The sequence below is a fragment of the Tupaia chinensis genome, unplaced genomic scaffold (assembly GCF_000334495.1).
Source record: "Tupaia chinensis unplaced genomic scaffold, TupChi_1.0 Scaffold144767_1, whole genome shotgun sequence".
NCBI lineage: Eukaryota > Metazoa > Chordata > Mammalia > Scandentia > Tupaiidae > Tupaia > Tupaia belangeri.
In genome coordinates this window covers 576,618-592,565 of record NW_006204627.1, presented here as the reverse complement: position 1 = coordinate 592,565, position 15,948 = coordinate 576,618, and the positions used below count along the sequence as shown (strand labels likewise).

General features: G+C 50.6%; 1 protein-coding gene across 6 annotated transcripts in view; it reads left to right on the top strand.

The window, feature by feature from the left end:
• The window catches only part of MICAL2 (microtubule associated monooxygenase, calponin and LIM domain containing 2), a 181,519-nt gene that overhangs the window by 66,070 nt on the left and 99,501 nt on the right, over positions 1-15,948 (top strand). For 4 of the 6 annotated variants that reach the window (XR_337220.2, XM_027767848.1, XM_006167425.2 and 1 more), the window contains exons 16-20: positions 1,022-1,141; positions 2,361-2,579; positions 2,790-2,891; positions 4,036-4,161; positions 15,940-15,946. The exons of 1 other annotated variant lie outside the window; for it this stretch is intronic. Coding sequence is in view for 4 of the 5 variants with exons in the window: in XM_027767848.1 (XP_027623649.1) it covers positions 1,022-1,141; positions 2,361-2,579; positions 2,790-2,891; positions 4,036-4,161; positions 15,940-15,946 (574 nt within the window). In the remaining variant the exon portion in view is untranslated. Of the gene's footprint in view, positions 1-1,021; positions 1,142-2,360; positions 2,580-2,789; positions 2,892-4,035; positions 4,162-15,939; positions 15,947-15,948 lie in introns of those variants that run through there. One more of the 6 variants, XM_014583801.1, reaches the window with a different exon arrangement.

The window sequence follows — 15,948 nt, the reverse complement described above, 5'->3', positions numbered from 1 at the left end:
TCCCTAATTTGGTTTTGCTATGCAACTGCAACTTGGTTTGCAGCCTGTTTTGAGATAGCGTAGCCGAAGGGAGCTTTGGAGATGTCCAGAAGCTGTCTGGGAAAGTCCTAAGTCCATGGTGAAATGATCCACCCAAACCAGAAGAGACTGAGCCTGAGTCTACAAGAATTGTAGTCAAGCCACTCTCCCCAGTGTTCCTGGACCTCCCCTCTTCTCTGTATCCTGGGTCAGCCTGGAAGGGCTGCTGTGTCCGACTGGGGTGAATCAGGGGCTGAAGGTGGTTGCACGCCGTGGGTCAGGCTGCAGACCTCTGTCTGGCTCTGCTTTGGGGGTCTGTGCCCCATGGTTCAGTTTTCTTTCTTGAGTTTCTCTTGGGGTGTTGCTGTCACGAGCAGAACTAGGCTTCTTCCAGCAGGACAGACATCTGCCTGGTTAACTTTAGAAGCAGTCAGACCCATTGTCTGGTCTCACTGTGGGTCATACCTCTCCTAGACTGGCCAGCCTTCCTCAGCAAGGGCGGTGACTTTGTTGGCAGTTCTCCATTTTCCTGAGACTTGTCACTCCCTAGGAGCATTCTTGGTTGCCCCTCTGGAGCTGTGGCCCCTTACAGCTCTCACTTGTTGATGAGGGCTCTGTGCCAGCAGAAGCTCTGGAGCACCCCCATCTTGGGTGGGCAGGTAGCTTTCCTGTTGCTAGGAGGACCTAGGGCTGGCCACCCTGGCCTGGCATGGGCTCTGACAATGCCTGCCCAGGGCCCTGTGTTTGTGCCAAAAGTGAGGCCTCTCTGGGATTCACACATTGTCCAGGGGAAGGGGACTCCAGGACTTGTTATTCACGTGGACAGAGAGCCAGGCTGAGTTCCCAGCTGGGTGCGGCTCACTGGGGCTCAGCCCAGCGCTCTGCCTACCTCCGACTGCCTCTCCCTGCTCCTCTTTCTCCTCCCTCCAAACGGCTCTTCTGACTCACCTTTTCCTTCCTGTCTCTTGCGGCTGCTTTTTCGGACTTGCCTTTCTCCTCCCAGGAACGCGTGTCAGGGCTAGGTAAGCTTGTCCAGTGCTCTCCCTCTGACCCTCCTGTTCACTCCCGCAGCCCCAAGCTCAAGGAGCCCACGCCCAGCCCACCGCCTCCTCTGAAAAGGCAGGTAGGGCTCCTTCCAGTGGATGCTGTGTTGGCGAAGCCAGAGGGGACTTTGGTCCAGAGGGTGGGTCAGCGGGTCTCTTCACACTCCAGATAGGGCTGACTAGATTCCCTAGGCAAACAGACACACCTTGAGGTCACCACCCTTCAGGTAAGAATAACTAAGTGTGCAGCGTCCTGACACTCGTGCCATTGGGCGCTCAGCCAGGCCCAGGTTCTAAATACCAACCACCATGCCCTGGCCATTGTGGCCTGGGGCAAACAAGGAACACCACATGGAGGACTTGGCGTGAGGCCCTGGCCACACTTAGCTCTGTTTACAGGCCTCGGGATAGGTGGTTTCCCAGCTGATGAAAGTGGCCATGATGGTGGAAGGGGCTCTGGTGGCCACTTGGCTGCACACTCCTTCCTCCATGGGGGTAAGACTGGCATGTGGCCAAGGCCTCCCCGATGCCCCAGCAAGTGAGGACCTGGGCAGTGGGCAGGGAGATGACTGGCAGCCATGGCATCTCTGGGTTTGGGATTTGAATAGAGTCACTATTCTTGACCCTGTTTCAAAGATATCTGGTCAGCATCAGGAATTCAGTGTTGTGTCTAGGTGGTGGAGGCTGAGTGAGGCACACGGAACCAGGCGATGTTTTACATGTGTCTGAGCACCACCTGGGGAGTTTGGTTTTAATTTGCCAAAGGGCACATGTGTCACTAGAGAGAGAGGAAAAAGCACCCCCCACATGACATGATCACACCACAATCCCTTCTCCACCATTTTTCCCTCCCTTCTAGACTTTGGACACACACACACACACATGTGCCCAGGCTGTTTTTCAAGCCTCCAGGCCCAGGACTTGAACTGTGTGGTCAGCCAAGTAGGATCCAGTCGCCTTAACCCTCACTCCACCATCTGGGCTGCCTGGGGACCTTGATAAAAATACCAGTGTCTCACACTCACCCCAGAGCAAACAAATCGGAATCTCTGGGTTCAGGCCCTGGCTTGGGTATTTTTTAAGTAGCCTAGATGACTCCAGAGTGCTGCTAGGCTGAGAACCGGGGCTGCACAGGTGTCTGGGTCAAGGCCCAGACTGTGTCATGTCCGCTAGGGCAGGAGGGACCAGCTTGGAGTCTCACTCACCAGCTTGCCATTGTCCCTCCTGGGGCTTCCCCACAGCTGGGGTCTGGGGGAAAGGGCCAGTCAGGAAAGAAGCTTGACTTTCCCTCCTTCCCAGTTCGCCTCTACAGTCGGGACGGGGCACGTGCTCAGAGAGCTTAAACAAGTGTCTGCAGGCGGCGAGTGCCCAAACAGGCCCTGGAGAGCCAGAGCCAAGTCTGATCTGCAACTGGGTGGGCAAGAAAATCCCGCCACCCTGCCTCCTGCCTGCCAGGGAGCGCTGGCCCTCTCTGGGGTGTTGCGGCGGCTACAGCAGGTGGAAGAGAAGATTCTACAGGTGAAGACGCCCTCTGTGCCTGGCTGTGTCCTGTCTGCATGGCTTCCTCTCCTCCTTTCCCTCCTCGTGCCCACCGCAGTCCCTCTCCTGTGGCCCCCTCCTGTCTTCCGTCCTGCTGGGTGCCTGCCTGTCCCCTCACCTCCACCTGGGAGGCAGCTATACCAGTCTCTCTCACTCTCTCTCCTCTCTCCTTTCCCGTCTTGACTGCAGAAGAGGGCTCAGAACTTGGCCAACAGGGAATTTCACAAAAAGAACATTAAGGAGAAGGCAGCTCACCTGGCCTCCATGTTCGGACACGAGGATGTCCCCCAGGTAAACACGAGGCTCTCAGAGCCCCCAGGAACACAGCAGGGACACTCACGCAGGCGACCCTGCCTGTCCCTGGACTTGATTTGCCCCCTCCTCTGGTTAGCGTGAGGAGCGGTTGCTGTTGCAAGCCACTCCAGAGTTTGAGCTGACATCTATCAATAAAAAAGACCCAAATGAGAAGATTCAAAGTAGCTACATCCTGACAGAGGGAAAGTAAGCTCAGGTCAAAGTAGAACTTTGCAAACAGAAACACATGCTGATAGGCCCTACCCTGTGTCTCAGGAGGCTCGGCGCTTCCTCGGGGTCAACACAAAGAGGGAGCGTTGTCAGCGCCGGATTCCCAGGGCTTCCAACCAGCTGCTCATGCATTCTGGGCACAGGAGAGAGATCTCACCATGGCCCCTGATTGGGAAGGCCAACCACATGCTAGCCTGGGGTCTGCTTCCTCAAGAGGAGCTCCAAGCCAAGAAGAATGGCTTTGCCTTAGAATGAGAGGCACAGCTCCTCCTCTAGTCACTTATCTGGAGACTCACGGTAGAGGGCGTGCTCACAGGGAGAGGACAGTCGCCACTGAGTTACCAGGTGGGCGTGTGTGCCAAGTCCTCCTGGGCTTGCAGCGAGCCTGTCTCTAGAATCTATCTTCTCTGCTGCTTTCTCTTGGTCTCCTCCAGACCTGTGTCCTATGCTGCTTGGCACAGGCAGGACATTTTCCAGGGAGCTCATTGTTAGGGTTCCACAGAGCAGCCAGGAGACACAGTTGTCTGCTTTTGGCTACAGAGGCCCCTGTCATAGCCACCTGCTTCAGAGGGCTGAGGGCTCCTCTTCTTTCCTACCCATACAGCTACTGCTTCATACGAAGTTCCAGGGCCAGGGCTTCAGTACTTAGCACTGGTGCCTGGAGGCATGGAGGCAGGAACAGAAAGGATCTGCTTGAGCTATTTCGGTGTGGCAAGGGAGCTGGAATGGTGGTAGCAGAATGCAGCGTAACCAGGAGCCAGGTGATCCTGGGTGGCTCCAGAGGCAGAGTTTTCTGCTTGGTCCTGAGACGCGCGCCTCAATGTCTTTCCCTTGAGAACATGGGCCTGGGCTGCACCGCTGGGCGTGCCCCTGGGATAACCCTCCTTTCTTCTATTTCTGTTCTGTGCAGAATAAACTACTCTCTAAAGGCCTGTCTCATACTCATCCCCCGTCTCCTCCCTCTTGCCTTCCGTCTCCTGATCCAGCTGCTCCTTCCTCTCCATCGACTATCGACTCTGCTTCTCCTGCCAGAAAGGTAGTTGTCCTGGATAATTTGCTGTCCCCACCCCCTGCATGTTTAGAGATGCCCCCAATGCTCTGCTTGAGCTGCACTGAGACCTGGAGCCTGGCTTAGCTGGGAAAATGTGTAAGCTACCTGACAACAGGCCTGGATTCCATTTGTGTGTGTGTGTATTTGAGCATGCAGTGTAGCAGAACAGGCAGCTACAAACCTTGCCAAACTGCTCGGTGATCCAGCAAGCATTAATTGGATGTCTGCTCCCTGCCAACCACTGTGCCAAATGCTGAGAAACAAAGAGCAGGGAGGTGCCCCTCCCTGACTGCAGTTCAGGTGGGAAATGGCTCCTTGGCATCGAAATTGGAGGCGTTTATACTGTATGAAATTGCTGATGTTGGCGTGTGTTTGACCCAATGGCAGTTTCACATGGTAAACCTAACAGTATTCATCATTCTGCAGAAGGTACAGAGGGCATGGTTGTAGAAAAGAGAGGGAATGAGCCTGGGAGGGTTCCTCAGAGGAAGAAATAAGGGAGCCAACTGTTCAAAATGGTGCAAGAGGATTTTGCCAGAGAGCGTGTAGGGGAAGAATGTTCCAGAGAGGGGCTGGCACATGCAGAGGCTGGTAGACAGGACTTGCCTAAAATGGGAAGACAGAATGTCTGGTGTGACTCACATTGGGAGATAAAAGTATTTATGGGGTGCAGAGGGCAAAGGTGAACATGAGCCCACTCTGTGTGTGAAGGAGTTTCCATTCATCCAGTGCGTTACAGGACGTTCTCGAAGGATGGCTCAGGTACTAGTGCAAAGGCTGACTTGGAGGAGAGGAGGCAGGGAGCTAGATAACAAAATTCCCCATGAACCATGATAAAAATAAATTAAATTGGGGCACTTTTCCGGCTCTCTACTCATCCTTTTGCTATCTAATATGCCAAGACAATACCAGGTTGGGTGAGAGAGGGTCAGTCTTCTGAGAAGCTTAGCCACTGGAATGAATGAGTCTGAAAATAAGCTTGAGCTCACCTCTTTAGCTGTTGGTCATGGAGTAGGTTTGGGGTCTCCCCCAAACCCCAAGTCTGGGGATATTTTCTTCCATGCCATTAAACTAGTGACAAGCCAGCTCTGTGCTGTCACATTAGTGGAAAATAAGAAGCTACCTCTCAGTGACCCCACCTCCATGGAGAGAAGGGTCCCCAAAAAAGGAGCAAGGAATCTCATCAGCCCCATCCCTGTCAAGATCCCCAACATGGGTGTGAAACATCTCTGGAAGGACAGCCGGAAGTGACACAGTCTTCAATGCCCTACAAATAGCTGTTATCAAGATACTGGCTCTTACCCTGAGTCAGCCATTGGGCAGCTATTCGACCTTAACTCTGTTGACTTTTCAGGGCCTCATTTCTCTCCAGAATGGCTCCTGGCTCAGGTTATAGTGAACTAGAGGGGCAGTTGAGCATTTATTGCATCACCATCAGCAAAGTTTCAGGGTAGCATTTTTGCCCAGCTTGGGAGAAGAACCCTACCCAGGGCAGACTTCTTGACATGGGAGAAGGTCACTGGCACCTTGACAGAGTGATGGGAGGGCAGGGGCCCTGGGCACAGGCCAGGTAGCCATTGATGCTCCTGGTTGGCCAGCAGGCCTATACCTCACTCCTCCTAGCCCAGCACCGCCCCTGCTACCAGGCCTACAGGGCATTCCCATCAAGGACCACTCCTGTCCTTGCATTGCTTCCATCTTCAGAAAGGCCTGGCTGGTCACTGCTCTCTAAAGGTGGAGGGCAAGAAAAACCACCACATTTCCAAATTCTCCAGCTTGTTTCTTATGCACTTTAGATCCTCTAAATGACTACAGGAGGAAGCCTGCTGGGACCATACAGAGCCACCAGATCCCACAGGGACACTTCTTGTCAGTAAAGCACAGTCAACCCTTGTATCCATGGGTTCTATATCCATAGATTCAACCAATCATGGATTGAAAATAGTCAAATAAATTAATAAGAAGAATTCAACAACTAAAAACATAAATTCAAAACAATACCCTATAACAACTATTCTTTAAAGTTTATATATTTCTTTTGTGATAAACAGCCATCTCCAACAGGGTCATCATGCCAAGTCTATCCACAGCATCAGCTCAGATTACAAATACACACATACACCCAGTGTGTGCAGTGAGACCTCAGGGTATGAACCTGGGTCCTTGCCACATGGGTCAGCATTGTGGAGCTTTGTGAATTGTCCACCACAGCTGGCCACAACTGTGTACAGAGCATTTACATTGTACTAGGTGTTATAAGTAATCTAGAGGTGATTTATAGTATATGGGAGGATGTACGTGGGTTATATGCAAATATTACACCTTTTTATATGGGGGATTTGAGCATGATGGATGTTGATTCACACAGAGGTTCTGGAACCAGTCCCCTGTGACACTGAGGGAGGATTCTGTATCTTCCATCACATCTCACTTCCCTACCGTCCACTACTGCTTTTCCACTGGGCTCTTTAGGGAGCTTTAGACCAACATCGCTCATTTGTTCAACACATTTATTGAATGAAACGCAGAGTCAGATACCTCAGGCCCTTACAATATACATCAACCAATAAGAGTTAAATTGCTGCCCTAATGAGGCTTGCATTATAATATGGGAAATAATCAACAATAATGTGATATATAAGTGAATTAAATTCTATGGTAGAAGATAAGATAGTACTTCTGGCAGAAGAATTAGAGCTGTTGGCTGGACCTGAATGTGAGGGAAGGGTGGCAGTTTTAAATGGGGAGGGCAGGGGATGCTCTCCTATAAGGGTAAGGATGGCGCAAGAGCAGAGGCACTGATGACAAAACCATAGTTCAGGGAGGAGACCAGAGCCTGGGGCTCAGACTCCCTGCACAGTGTTCTTTCCTCTATGCGAGGCCAAGTGTGAATGGAAGCCTTGTTCGACATATTGTCCAGAGGCTGAGTCCATATAGCCCCACGCCCAGGGACTGGGGGCCTGTGAGTGGGACCACAGCTTGGGGATAGCCAACCCCAGATCCTCTAGCCCCTACCTCTGCAGCTTTGTTCCTTGTTTTTCCAGAATGTGGCAGAACAACCACCTCCTGTTTCTTCCTATCCTATCTCCTACACCAGCCTTGGCCATCAGAGATTGTCATAATTGGGCTACGTCAGTGACTCCCACCTTATTAATCACAGTGGCCACCCTGGAACACTGGACCAGTCATTCAGCCTCTCTGTGCCTTAGTTTCTCTAAGTGCCATACATACTGCAGCTCTCACCCACTGTGAGTCCACATTGCAGGACATTAGACATGGTGGTGAGGTTCCAGTTTTAAGCAGTCTCGGAAAGGACAGTGCCAGCCTCTACCCTGCCCCAGCTTTCCTCCTTTCCCTGACACCACCCACCATTGATTCAATACCAGGCTTGTGTATACAATCGCAGCTTTCTCCAAGGAGAGCACTGGCTGCTCTTTCAAATAAGGGAACACCTGGTGATAAATATTAATAACTTTATTCCAACCCATGGAGCTCAGGAAATTTTTCCCCAGGAGAAAGCCTGGGGGGCTTAGTGCTTCTTCCAAACAGAGTATGGGCTGCTCTGATTGCTCAGTGACCTGGGTTTGCCTCAGTTCAGAATCAAGAAAGCCAGAAGGAGAACAATATACTTGGAAACTGGTATTTAGTTCTGGTCAACCTCCTAGCAGACAGCATGTCTCTGTTCCTGCCCCTAGAGCCCTACACCCCAATTCTAGACATCCAGTAATAATCACCTCATGGGATCAGACCTAGCCAAGCTTATCATGAAGAGCACATGCTTCTCATGGGGAGTAGTTCACCTTGAGTCATCTAGATCCCAAGAGTTGTAGCCAGGGCTCTACCTCTGGACTATATTTGCCCTCCTTCTCAAATTGGTCCACTTTAAAATGCAGAGTGGTCCTGTTGGGATTTTGGCCAGAACACAACTAGGAAATCTTGAGGCCTTCTTATCTAGGGCCCATGTACTTGCTAGAGTGTCTTTCAATGTCTTGGCCAATAGAATCTATATCCAGTCTTACTCCCCAACACCATTTTTCTCATCCATCCCATTAAACCAGTCCTCCTCTGGTGGGATCCCCTTCCTACCAACCAGTAATTAATTTCTTTCTTTCAGAAAGAAGGCCACTGTTGATTTGGCTACGGTATGGCTGCTAGCCATTTGCCAAGGCTGATGAGCTCTCACAAGACCAAGATGGCAGCAGTGCCAAGATGGCAGCTGAGTGTTTGCACAGCCAGCTGGACAAGGGGTTAGCCCCCTGACCTGGGAACTGCTGTTTATTTAGTTCTCTTGAGTCAGAGAGCAATCAATATTGCAAAAGGAGCTTTCTCTACCCTAGGGGTGTTTGTTTTAAAACTGGATTTGCAGGTTTTACTCTACAGATTTGCATGTTAGAGGGAAACATGCAAGGGCTGGGCAAATTTTGGCTGGGTTAGATGCCTTTGTTTTAGCTGATAGGAGAATAAATCTTTTCTTTTTAACTGTTTTTTTTTTTTTCCTTACGTTTTTTTTCTCATGGGGCATGTGCATTAGCCAGAGAGAGACAGAGACAGTGAGAGGAAAAATGAGAAATCACCTGCTCGCCCCCACCCCCGTGCGGGAAGGAGTATTCTGCAATCCCTTCTCCTCCATTCTCTTCCTGGGATTTGGGGCACACATGCACACAGACCCTGTGTGATGTTCAAGCCACCGGGTCTAAGACTTGAACTATAGTCATCCTTGTGGGAGTCCAGTGCTATAACACCTTGCCACCAAATCTCAAGAATAGATCTCAATGCCACCTCCAATTTCATTGTTCCTCTCTGTCCTGAGGGTAGAGCTAGGTAGCTTTTTGGAAGTCTCCTGTGTACATCCCAGCCTGGGGGTGGGGGGTAGTAATTTGCAGAGTGCTGGTGTGTATCTAGGAAGCAGGGAGCAGAGTATGAGCTTGGAATCGGAATTGAATTCAGAGCACCAGTTATTCACAGTGACCTTAGACATGTTAGTGGACCTCCCTGAGCGTGCGTTTCCTAACCTGGGAAATGGAGATGAGAACAGCTACTGCTGAGGGTGATGGAAAACTGAATGACCTGGGATGTACACATGCCTGAAGTACCAGGAAATGTTCTCTCTCCCCAGTGCAAGACAATTCTAGAAGAAAGCTCATTTACCTAAAATGCCTGTTGACTCCTCTTTTCCCAGAAGACAAGGCATCCCCTTCTGGTTTCCATTTCCATCCCAGCCCATTAATAACAGTGCAGCCTCAGGTGAGAGAGCCTCCCTAAACCTCAACTGCACACCTGCAGAGAGTCCTCCCCCCCCAGCAGGACTGTGAGGGTCAAACGCAGATGTGCATTTAATCAATGGCACGGGACCCAGTGTCAGGGGACCAAGGTTAGCAAGCAGGGGCTTTCGCTGGGAGGTCACAGACCTGCCTGCATCTCAGCTCTGAGCGTACAATTTCCAGACCTCCTTGAACAAGGTGCTTTCAGGTCCTTGCCCTCTCCTTCCCTTTCCTTGAGCGTGTAGCTGAGGAAGCAGGTCCTAAAGTCTCCTAAGTGAGGATGTCCTTGCCCAAAGGGGCCCAGGAGACTTCCTCTGGTCCTACCCGATGAATCCCCCCCCTTCCCACAAGCCTTCAGTTCTGAGGCTCTGAAACTCTACTCTCACCTCTGCCTGACCTGTGTGGGCGCGTGATGCTCATAGGAGGCCATTTGGCCACTGGAGGCCCAGCTGTGTGGAGCAGTGTAGCCCCGACACCTGGGACTCTTGGCAGAGGTCCAGGCCCAGGGAGGGAAGGTACCATTGTTTAGACACAAATGGGCCCTAAGTCTGCTTCCTCTTTCATCCAGTTTCTGCCTATGTCAGCAATGTGGAGGGGAAGGGTCAGGGCACTGACGTCAAGGAGTCCAAACTGCAGGGGACATGGCCAGCTCCATGTGATGTGGAAACTGCTCCAGCGTCCAGGCAGGACTGGGTCGCCCGACTGCCTGAGGAGTGCCTCTTTGTGGAGTCCAGCCATCTTCTGTGCCTCTGGCACTGGTGATCATGGCAACAGTTGTGTCACCATGTCAGACTCTAGCTTGGTTCAGGGGAGAGAAGGCTTGTTCTGGGAGGGCTACACCATTCTTGTGCAGAAGAGAGAAAAAAATTCTTTAAAAGAGGAGAAAAGAAGTGCCAGACCTTGGAAGCATGGCCCAGATCCTTTTATAACTCTTTGTTTACAGTCCTGCAAGGTTGGTGGTGGTGTCCCCGTTTCATGAGGAAGCTGAGGGCCACAGAAGGACAATGGTGTGTGCAAGTCTAACCAATAGGACACGAGACAGCGGCCTACGAGAATAGCCAGCCATTCTAACTTATTCTAATTAAATAGCTAAAAAATCATTTAGTTTTAAAGGTGGGAGAAGACAGTGAAAAATACCCAAATTCTTGAAAATTACATACATATTGAAAGATATAATAGGTTGTCGGAAAAGTCATGACGTGTTTTTCTATGCAAAAATGTGTCATGACTTTCCTGACAACCCAACATAAAAGGTTCCAAAAGCAGTCCCATAGGACTCCAAAATTACTAATTTCTAAAATCTAGTGACTAGGACATGATCATTTTTGGCCAGAATATGAGGTCACCTAGCTTCATGTTTAGACAAATTGTTCCCAGCTGAATTACAAGAGTCCCTCTAGACCAGCTGTCCCCAGAAGCATATGTGGCTTGCCATTCGATGCACAGATCGCGTTAGTGAGAACCTCTGGTTCTTACTCTGAGGGCAACAGCAGGATTAGTTATCCAGAACTTTCTCAGGACCCTGAGAACCTAGTAATTCCCCAGTTAGCTAGAGCAGGGTTACTCAGAGTGAGGTCCAAGAGTTGATAACTGATCTCTGACCCAATGAGTATTGCAAGGTAGAGTAAAGGTTAGAAACTTGTAGGGCAATTTGTCATTATCGTACATCCAAGTATGTGATCATATTTCTAGTCATTTGGTTTTATTTTATCTAGAAGTCTCAGAAACAATGGATTAGAGATTTTAAAAGAAAGAACTAAACCTGGCCGTTGGTCACAGTTTGAGGAGCGCCAAGCTAGCAGAAGCTAGCCAGTTCTACTCTCACCTCCATGGAGTAGGGCTATCTCATTGTCAGAAAGTAGAGGAATGATCACCCCAGATCCCCAGGACAAGAATCACCTTCATACTGGTCTTTGGGGTGGGCTTCTCGTCTCTTGAGACACATTCTCCATCATCCAGTTTCCTGTGGCCTCTTAAGGAGGTCCCGGTTCATCCCTTAGTGATTCGGGAATTATTTCCATCAGGCTGGGAGGGGCAGGGAGACACATGATGACGATTTCCTTATAGGAGCTTTCGTTGCATTTTTTTACAAAAGAAAGTCACCCTCTCAGGTTGGATGTATGGATTCCGCTGGGAGAAAGGAGCCTGCTGGCCCACAGTGAAAGGCAAGACTGGATGAGGTCTCCTGGAGTCCCGGGCCTGGTTACGTGGACTGTCTCCCATGCCGGTAGCACAAATAAGCAGGCTGTGACCGCACAGACATGTTTGGGCAACACCTCCCAGCAACCCCTCAGCCCTCTGCACGCTTCAGTGATCGCTCTGCAAGTCAGGATTGCTCGGAAGCCCAGGGCACAGCGTGCTTATTAGCTAAGTGGTTAATAAGGTCTCATTAGAGACTTGTATTTAAAGCCCTAGGAAGTATAGTCTCGTCTCTGCTAACTCAGGGGAGGCAATAATTGTGCGTGGGTATATGGCATCACCCTGGTGCCTCTCTGGGAGAGTCCCCTGGAGCCAGTTCACACACTGGGCCAGTGGAGAGAGCTGCACCAGGGCTGGGTGAATGTGACCCCCCTGCCTTTCCTCCTCTTTATTAGGATATAGATCCAGGAAGTCATTTATTCTGCAGTCTTTTGGGATCCCCCGTGGGGGGTGGAACATGGGCAGACAATGGCTTATCATCCTGAGCTGATGCACCTGAACCTTCCTTAGAAGCAAGAGCCAAATTCCTTGGCAACCGTAGCCTCCTGAAACTGGCAGAGTGCTTGGAAGCAGAATCCTAATCTCTGCCAAGCTGGGCCAGCAGGGGACAGGGGCTAGGCGTGGCAGGGAGAGTCTGGCCTGCAGCTGCTGCTCTGGAGAAGTGGCAGGCGGTCTAAGTCTGCCGAGGTCCCATCTGTGTCTCAGAGATCTGACAGCCCCACCAGGTCTATAGCCACTTTCCCCATAAATGCCCAGGAGACATGCACGTGTCCTGGAGTGACTATTCCAAAGTTGCTTTTAGGGCCGGAGCTTCTCTAGTGAGAGAAAGAGCAACAGTCTTTTGGACCTTGTCATGACCACCAGCCTGCTGGGCCTCCCTTTCCCTGTTCGTCCCTCATTAGTGTCCAGGCGAGTTAGCCTTGGGTCCCCAGGGTGGGTGCTGTCACTGGGAGCTGGGGAGCTGTGGGCACCTCCTGCCCTTTGTGTCACTGCTCTCGGAACTTCCTGCTTACATTTGAGGTATTCTGTGGGATTGGCTGTGGACTCCCAAGACCTCTCTTGAATTTAGCTGGAGGGCCTTATTTCACCCACATACACGTCTCTGTCACTTGATGTCACGATGGCTACCTGCCTCTGCCTGGAGGCCCTGGGACCTAGACGGCTGCTGTCACTGTCCATATCTCCTAGAAGTTGGATCTCGAGGCTGGTAGGGCCTGGAACCTCCCTGTTTCCAGAGTTTTGGGGTCAGAAACGTTTCCTAGATCTCATACAAATGTTCCCTGACCTTCAATGAGGTCACATCCTGATAAACCTGTTGCAGGTTGAGAAGTTCTGTGTGGAAAAGCACTCCGTACACTTAACCTACAGAAGGTTCCAGCTTAGGCTAGTCTACCTTAAACTCAGAACATATTAGCTCACAGCTGGGCAAAGTTAATCCAACACAAAGCTTATTTTGTAATACAGTGGTGAATATCTCATGTAACTTCTTAAGCATGATACTCAAAGTGACAAACAGAACTGTATTTCAGAAAATATTTCTTCTGAATATCCATTGCTTTTGCACTGTCGTGAAGTTGAAACCTCGTTAAGTTGTACTGTTGCAAGTTGGGCACCATCGTACTGTGCGTATTTGTTCCTGGTGGGAGGAAACTGCAGCTTCCCCAGGACTGGCTTTCAGAGCAGGTCAGGGTTTGCTGAAGGCTCTGCGTATGTGTGGTTGTGCCGTGCTCTGTTTGAGCTGTGAGCTTCCACCCCTTCTCTAGTTCCATGACACGCTGGTGGGGACCCAGGCAGTTGGAGGTGCCTCAGGAGCACAGGCACTCACCGCCTACCTCAGGTCTTAGCCCAGGGCCCACATGGAACTGCTGCTTCCTCTCTCTGGGCTGACCTGGACTGGCCTGGCCTAGCGTGGCCAGGAACTCCTATGTCCTCCTCTCTGGACTGCCCTTCTGCAGCAGGTCTGGAGCCTGCTGCAAGGGTGCCCAGTTCACTGCCACAGCTGCTCCTGAGGGCAGCACCCACTCCCCTCCAACTTCTGCTCTTGTCAAGAGGATCTCTGGTGCTGCAGGGGGTGGGGTCGAGATTCTCTGTGCTCTCATAGCGGTCACTGCAGAATGTAGTACTTCTCTCTGGTCACCAAAATACATAGGATGGTTTCTCCCCACCAACAAAAGCCGTGTACCGAAGTGTCTTCCCTCAGTTCTGTGAGCCGTCCTAGCAAATTCGTCAAGCCCAAGGAGGAAAACACATTCACCAGCTCATTATAAAGGAGAGAAACGAGGAGAAGGAATAAGTGCTTAAGCCAGGGTGCGTGGGAGGGACGCCAAGTGTAACTCCCCTCAGGCACCGCCAACCGCTCAGCAATCCAGAAGTCCCGTCCTATGGGGCTTCATGACATAGGCACAATTGATGACCTCATTGGCCATTGGTGACCAACTCAGCCCTCCTGCCCTGGCTGGAGTTGGGAGTAGGACTGAAAGTACAAACCTTCTAGTCACAGAGTTGGTTTCCCTGGCAACCAGGTCCATCATGAGGCTACCCAGGAGCCCACTGAGAGTCCTCTCATTACAACTGTAGATGCTTCTATGATCAGGAAATTCCAAGAGATTTAGGAATGCCATGCCAGGAACCAGAGACCAAATATATATTTCTTATCATTGTTTTTAAAATTTTGCCAGAGAATGTCTGTGCTCACCAGAGAAGAAGGGAGAAAGAGAAAGCCACTCCCAATGGGGTGTGGTCATGCTGCAATCCCTTTTCATCCATTTCTCCATCTCCTTGGGATTTGGGGCACACACACAGCATGGTTTTCATTCAGGCCACTCAAGTCAGGATTCCAACCATGGTTGGTCAGCCGTGTGAGATCTGGTTCCTTTAACCACCAGGCCATGGGGCCAACCCACAAATCTTATTCATTATTATATTGCAATATCATAATATTATACCACAATCTTGGCCCGACCCCTGCTAAGTGCCAGGTACTTGGACGCCTGGTCCCATACTCAGTCCTTCTCACACACCCGTGAGGCAGGCACAACTGTCCCCATTTGACTAAATGAGGAAGCTGAGCTCAGGGGGGCCATGCTTTACATCAGCTCTCAGAACTGGTTTGTGGTGGGGCTGGGTGCTCACCCTTCCCCCAAGTCTGTGTGGGCCCGTCTCTCACTACACTGTGGCCCACAGCCCTCTGTGGAAGAGGGGTCTCAGGGGAAGGGCACTGCAGTTGAAATTTTTCTCTGGTTCCTAAATTCTTTCCCTCTTTTTCTTGGCTTCTCTGTGTCACAAGCTTTTGGAAACTATAGTGGCACAGGTGTGTCACAGGCCTTTGGGTTGGTTATTGGGCCTGAGTGACCCATTCACCTTACCCTTGATGGCAGAGGCTGTGAAGGCCAGGGTAGGGCTGGGGGGCTGGAGACCTGAGCAGAGTCCCGAATCCCCTACTTATTTACTATGTGGTCTTGTGTGGATCCCCTCCCCTCTCTGGGATTCACTTACCCCGTCTGCACAACTCAGTGGACTCCTGAAGGCCGTGCCCCTCCCGTCGTAGTTCTTCCAGGAGCCTGGTTCACCAACACCACAGGAGTTTTTGGCTTTATCTTTTAAACCTTTCCCCCCAATTTTTTATTGTGTTAAAAAAAACCACACACAGATTAATCCTTTTATTTCCTTTTTTTAATTCATTTTATTTATTTATTTATTTATTTATTTATTTTATTTTGACCAGAAAGACACAGAGAGAGAGAGACAGGGAACATGAGAAAGCAAGCTACCAGGTTTGAGACTCGAACCGTGGTTGGCCATGTGGGAATCCAGTGCCCCTATTCACCACACCCCCTTTGCATTTTTTGTTACATTAAAAAACACAAAATTTCACCAGGTTAACCATTTTAAGTAAACGTCTTGATGGTATTAAATGTATTCATAGCATTGCCAACCATCACCACCATCCATCTCCAGAACTCTTCTTCTGATAAAACTAGAACTCTACACACTAAGCAATAACTCCTCATCTCCCTCCTCTGGCCCTGGCAACCCCCATTCCACTATCTGCCTCTGGGGGTCTGATGGCTCGAGGAACTTCATGTGAGTGCAATCATGTGGTATCTGTCTCTTTGTGGCCACAAGGTTTTTTCCCTTCTCTCCACCTTCAGCATGCCTGCCGTGGCTCCTGGCTGGTTTCAGCTCTCTTGGACATGGGGTGCATGCAGATGTGGGGTCCTCTCCCACACCCAGCTCTTCATTTTCTGCTGGGTGCTAACTGCTGTGCCTTTGTTTCTGTCTCCTCCATCTCTGTTCTGGTTAGCTGACGGTA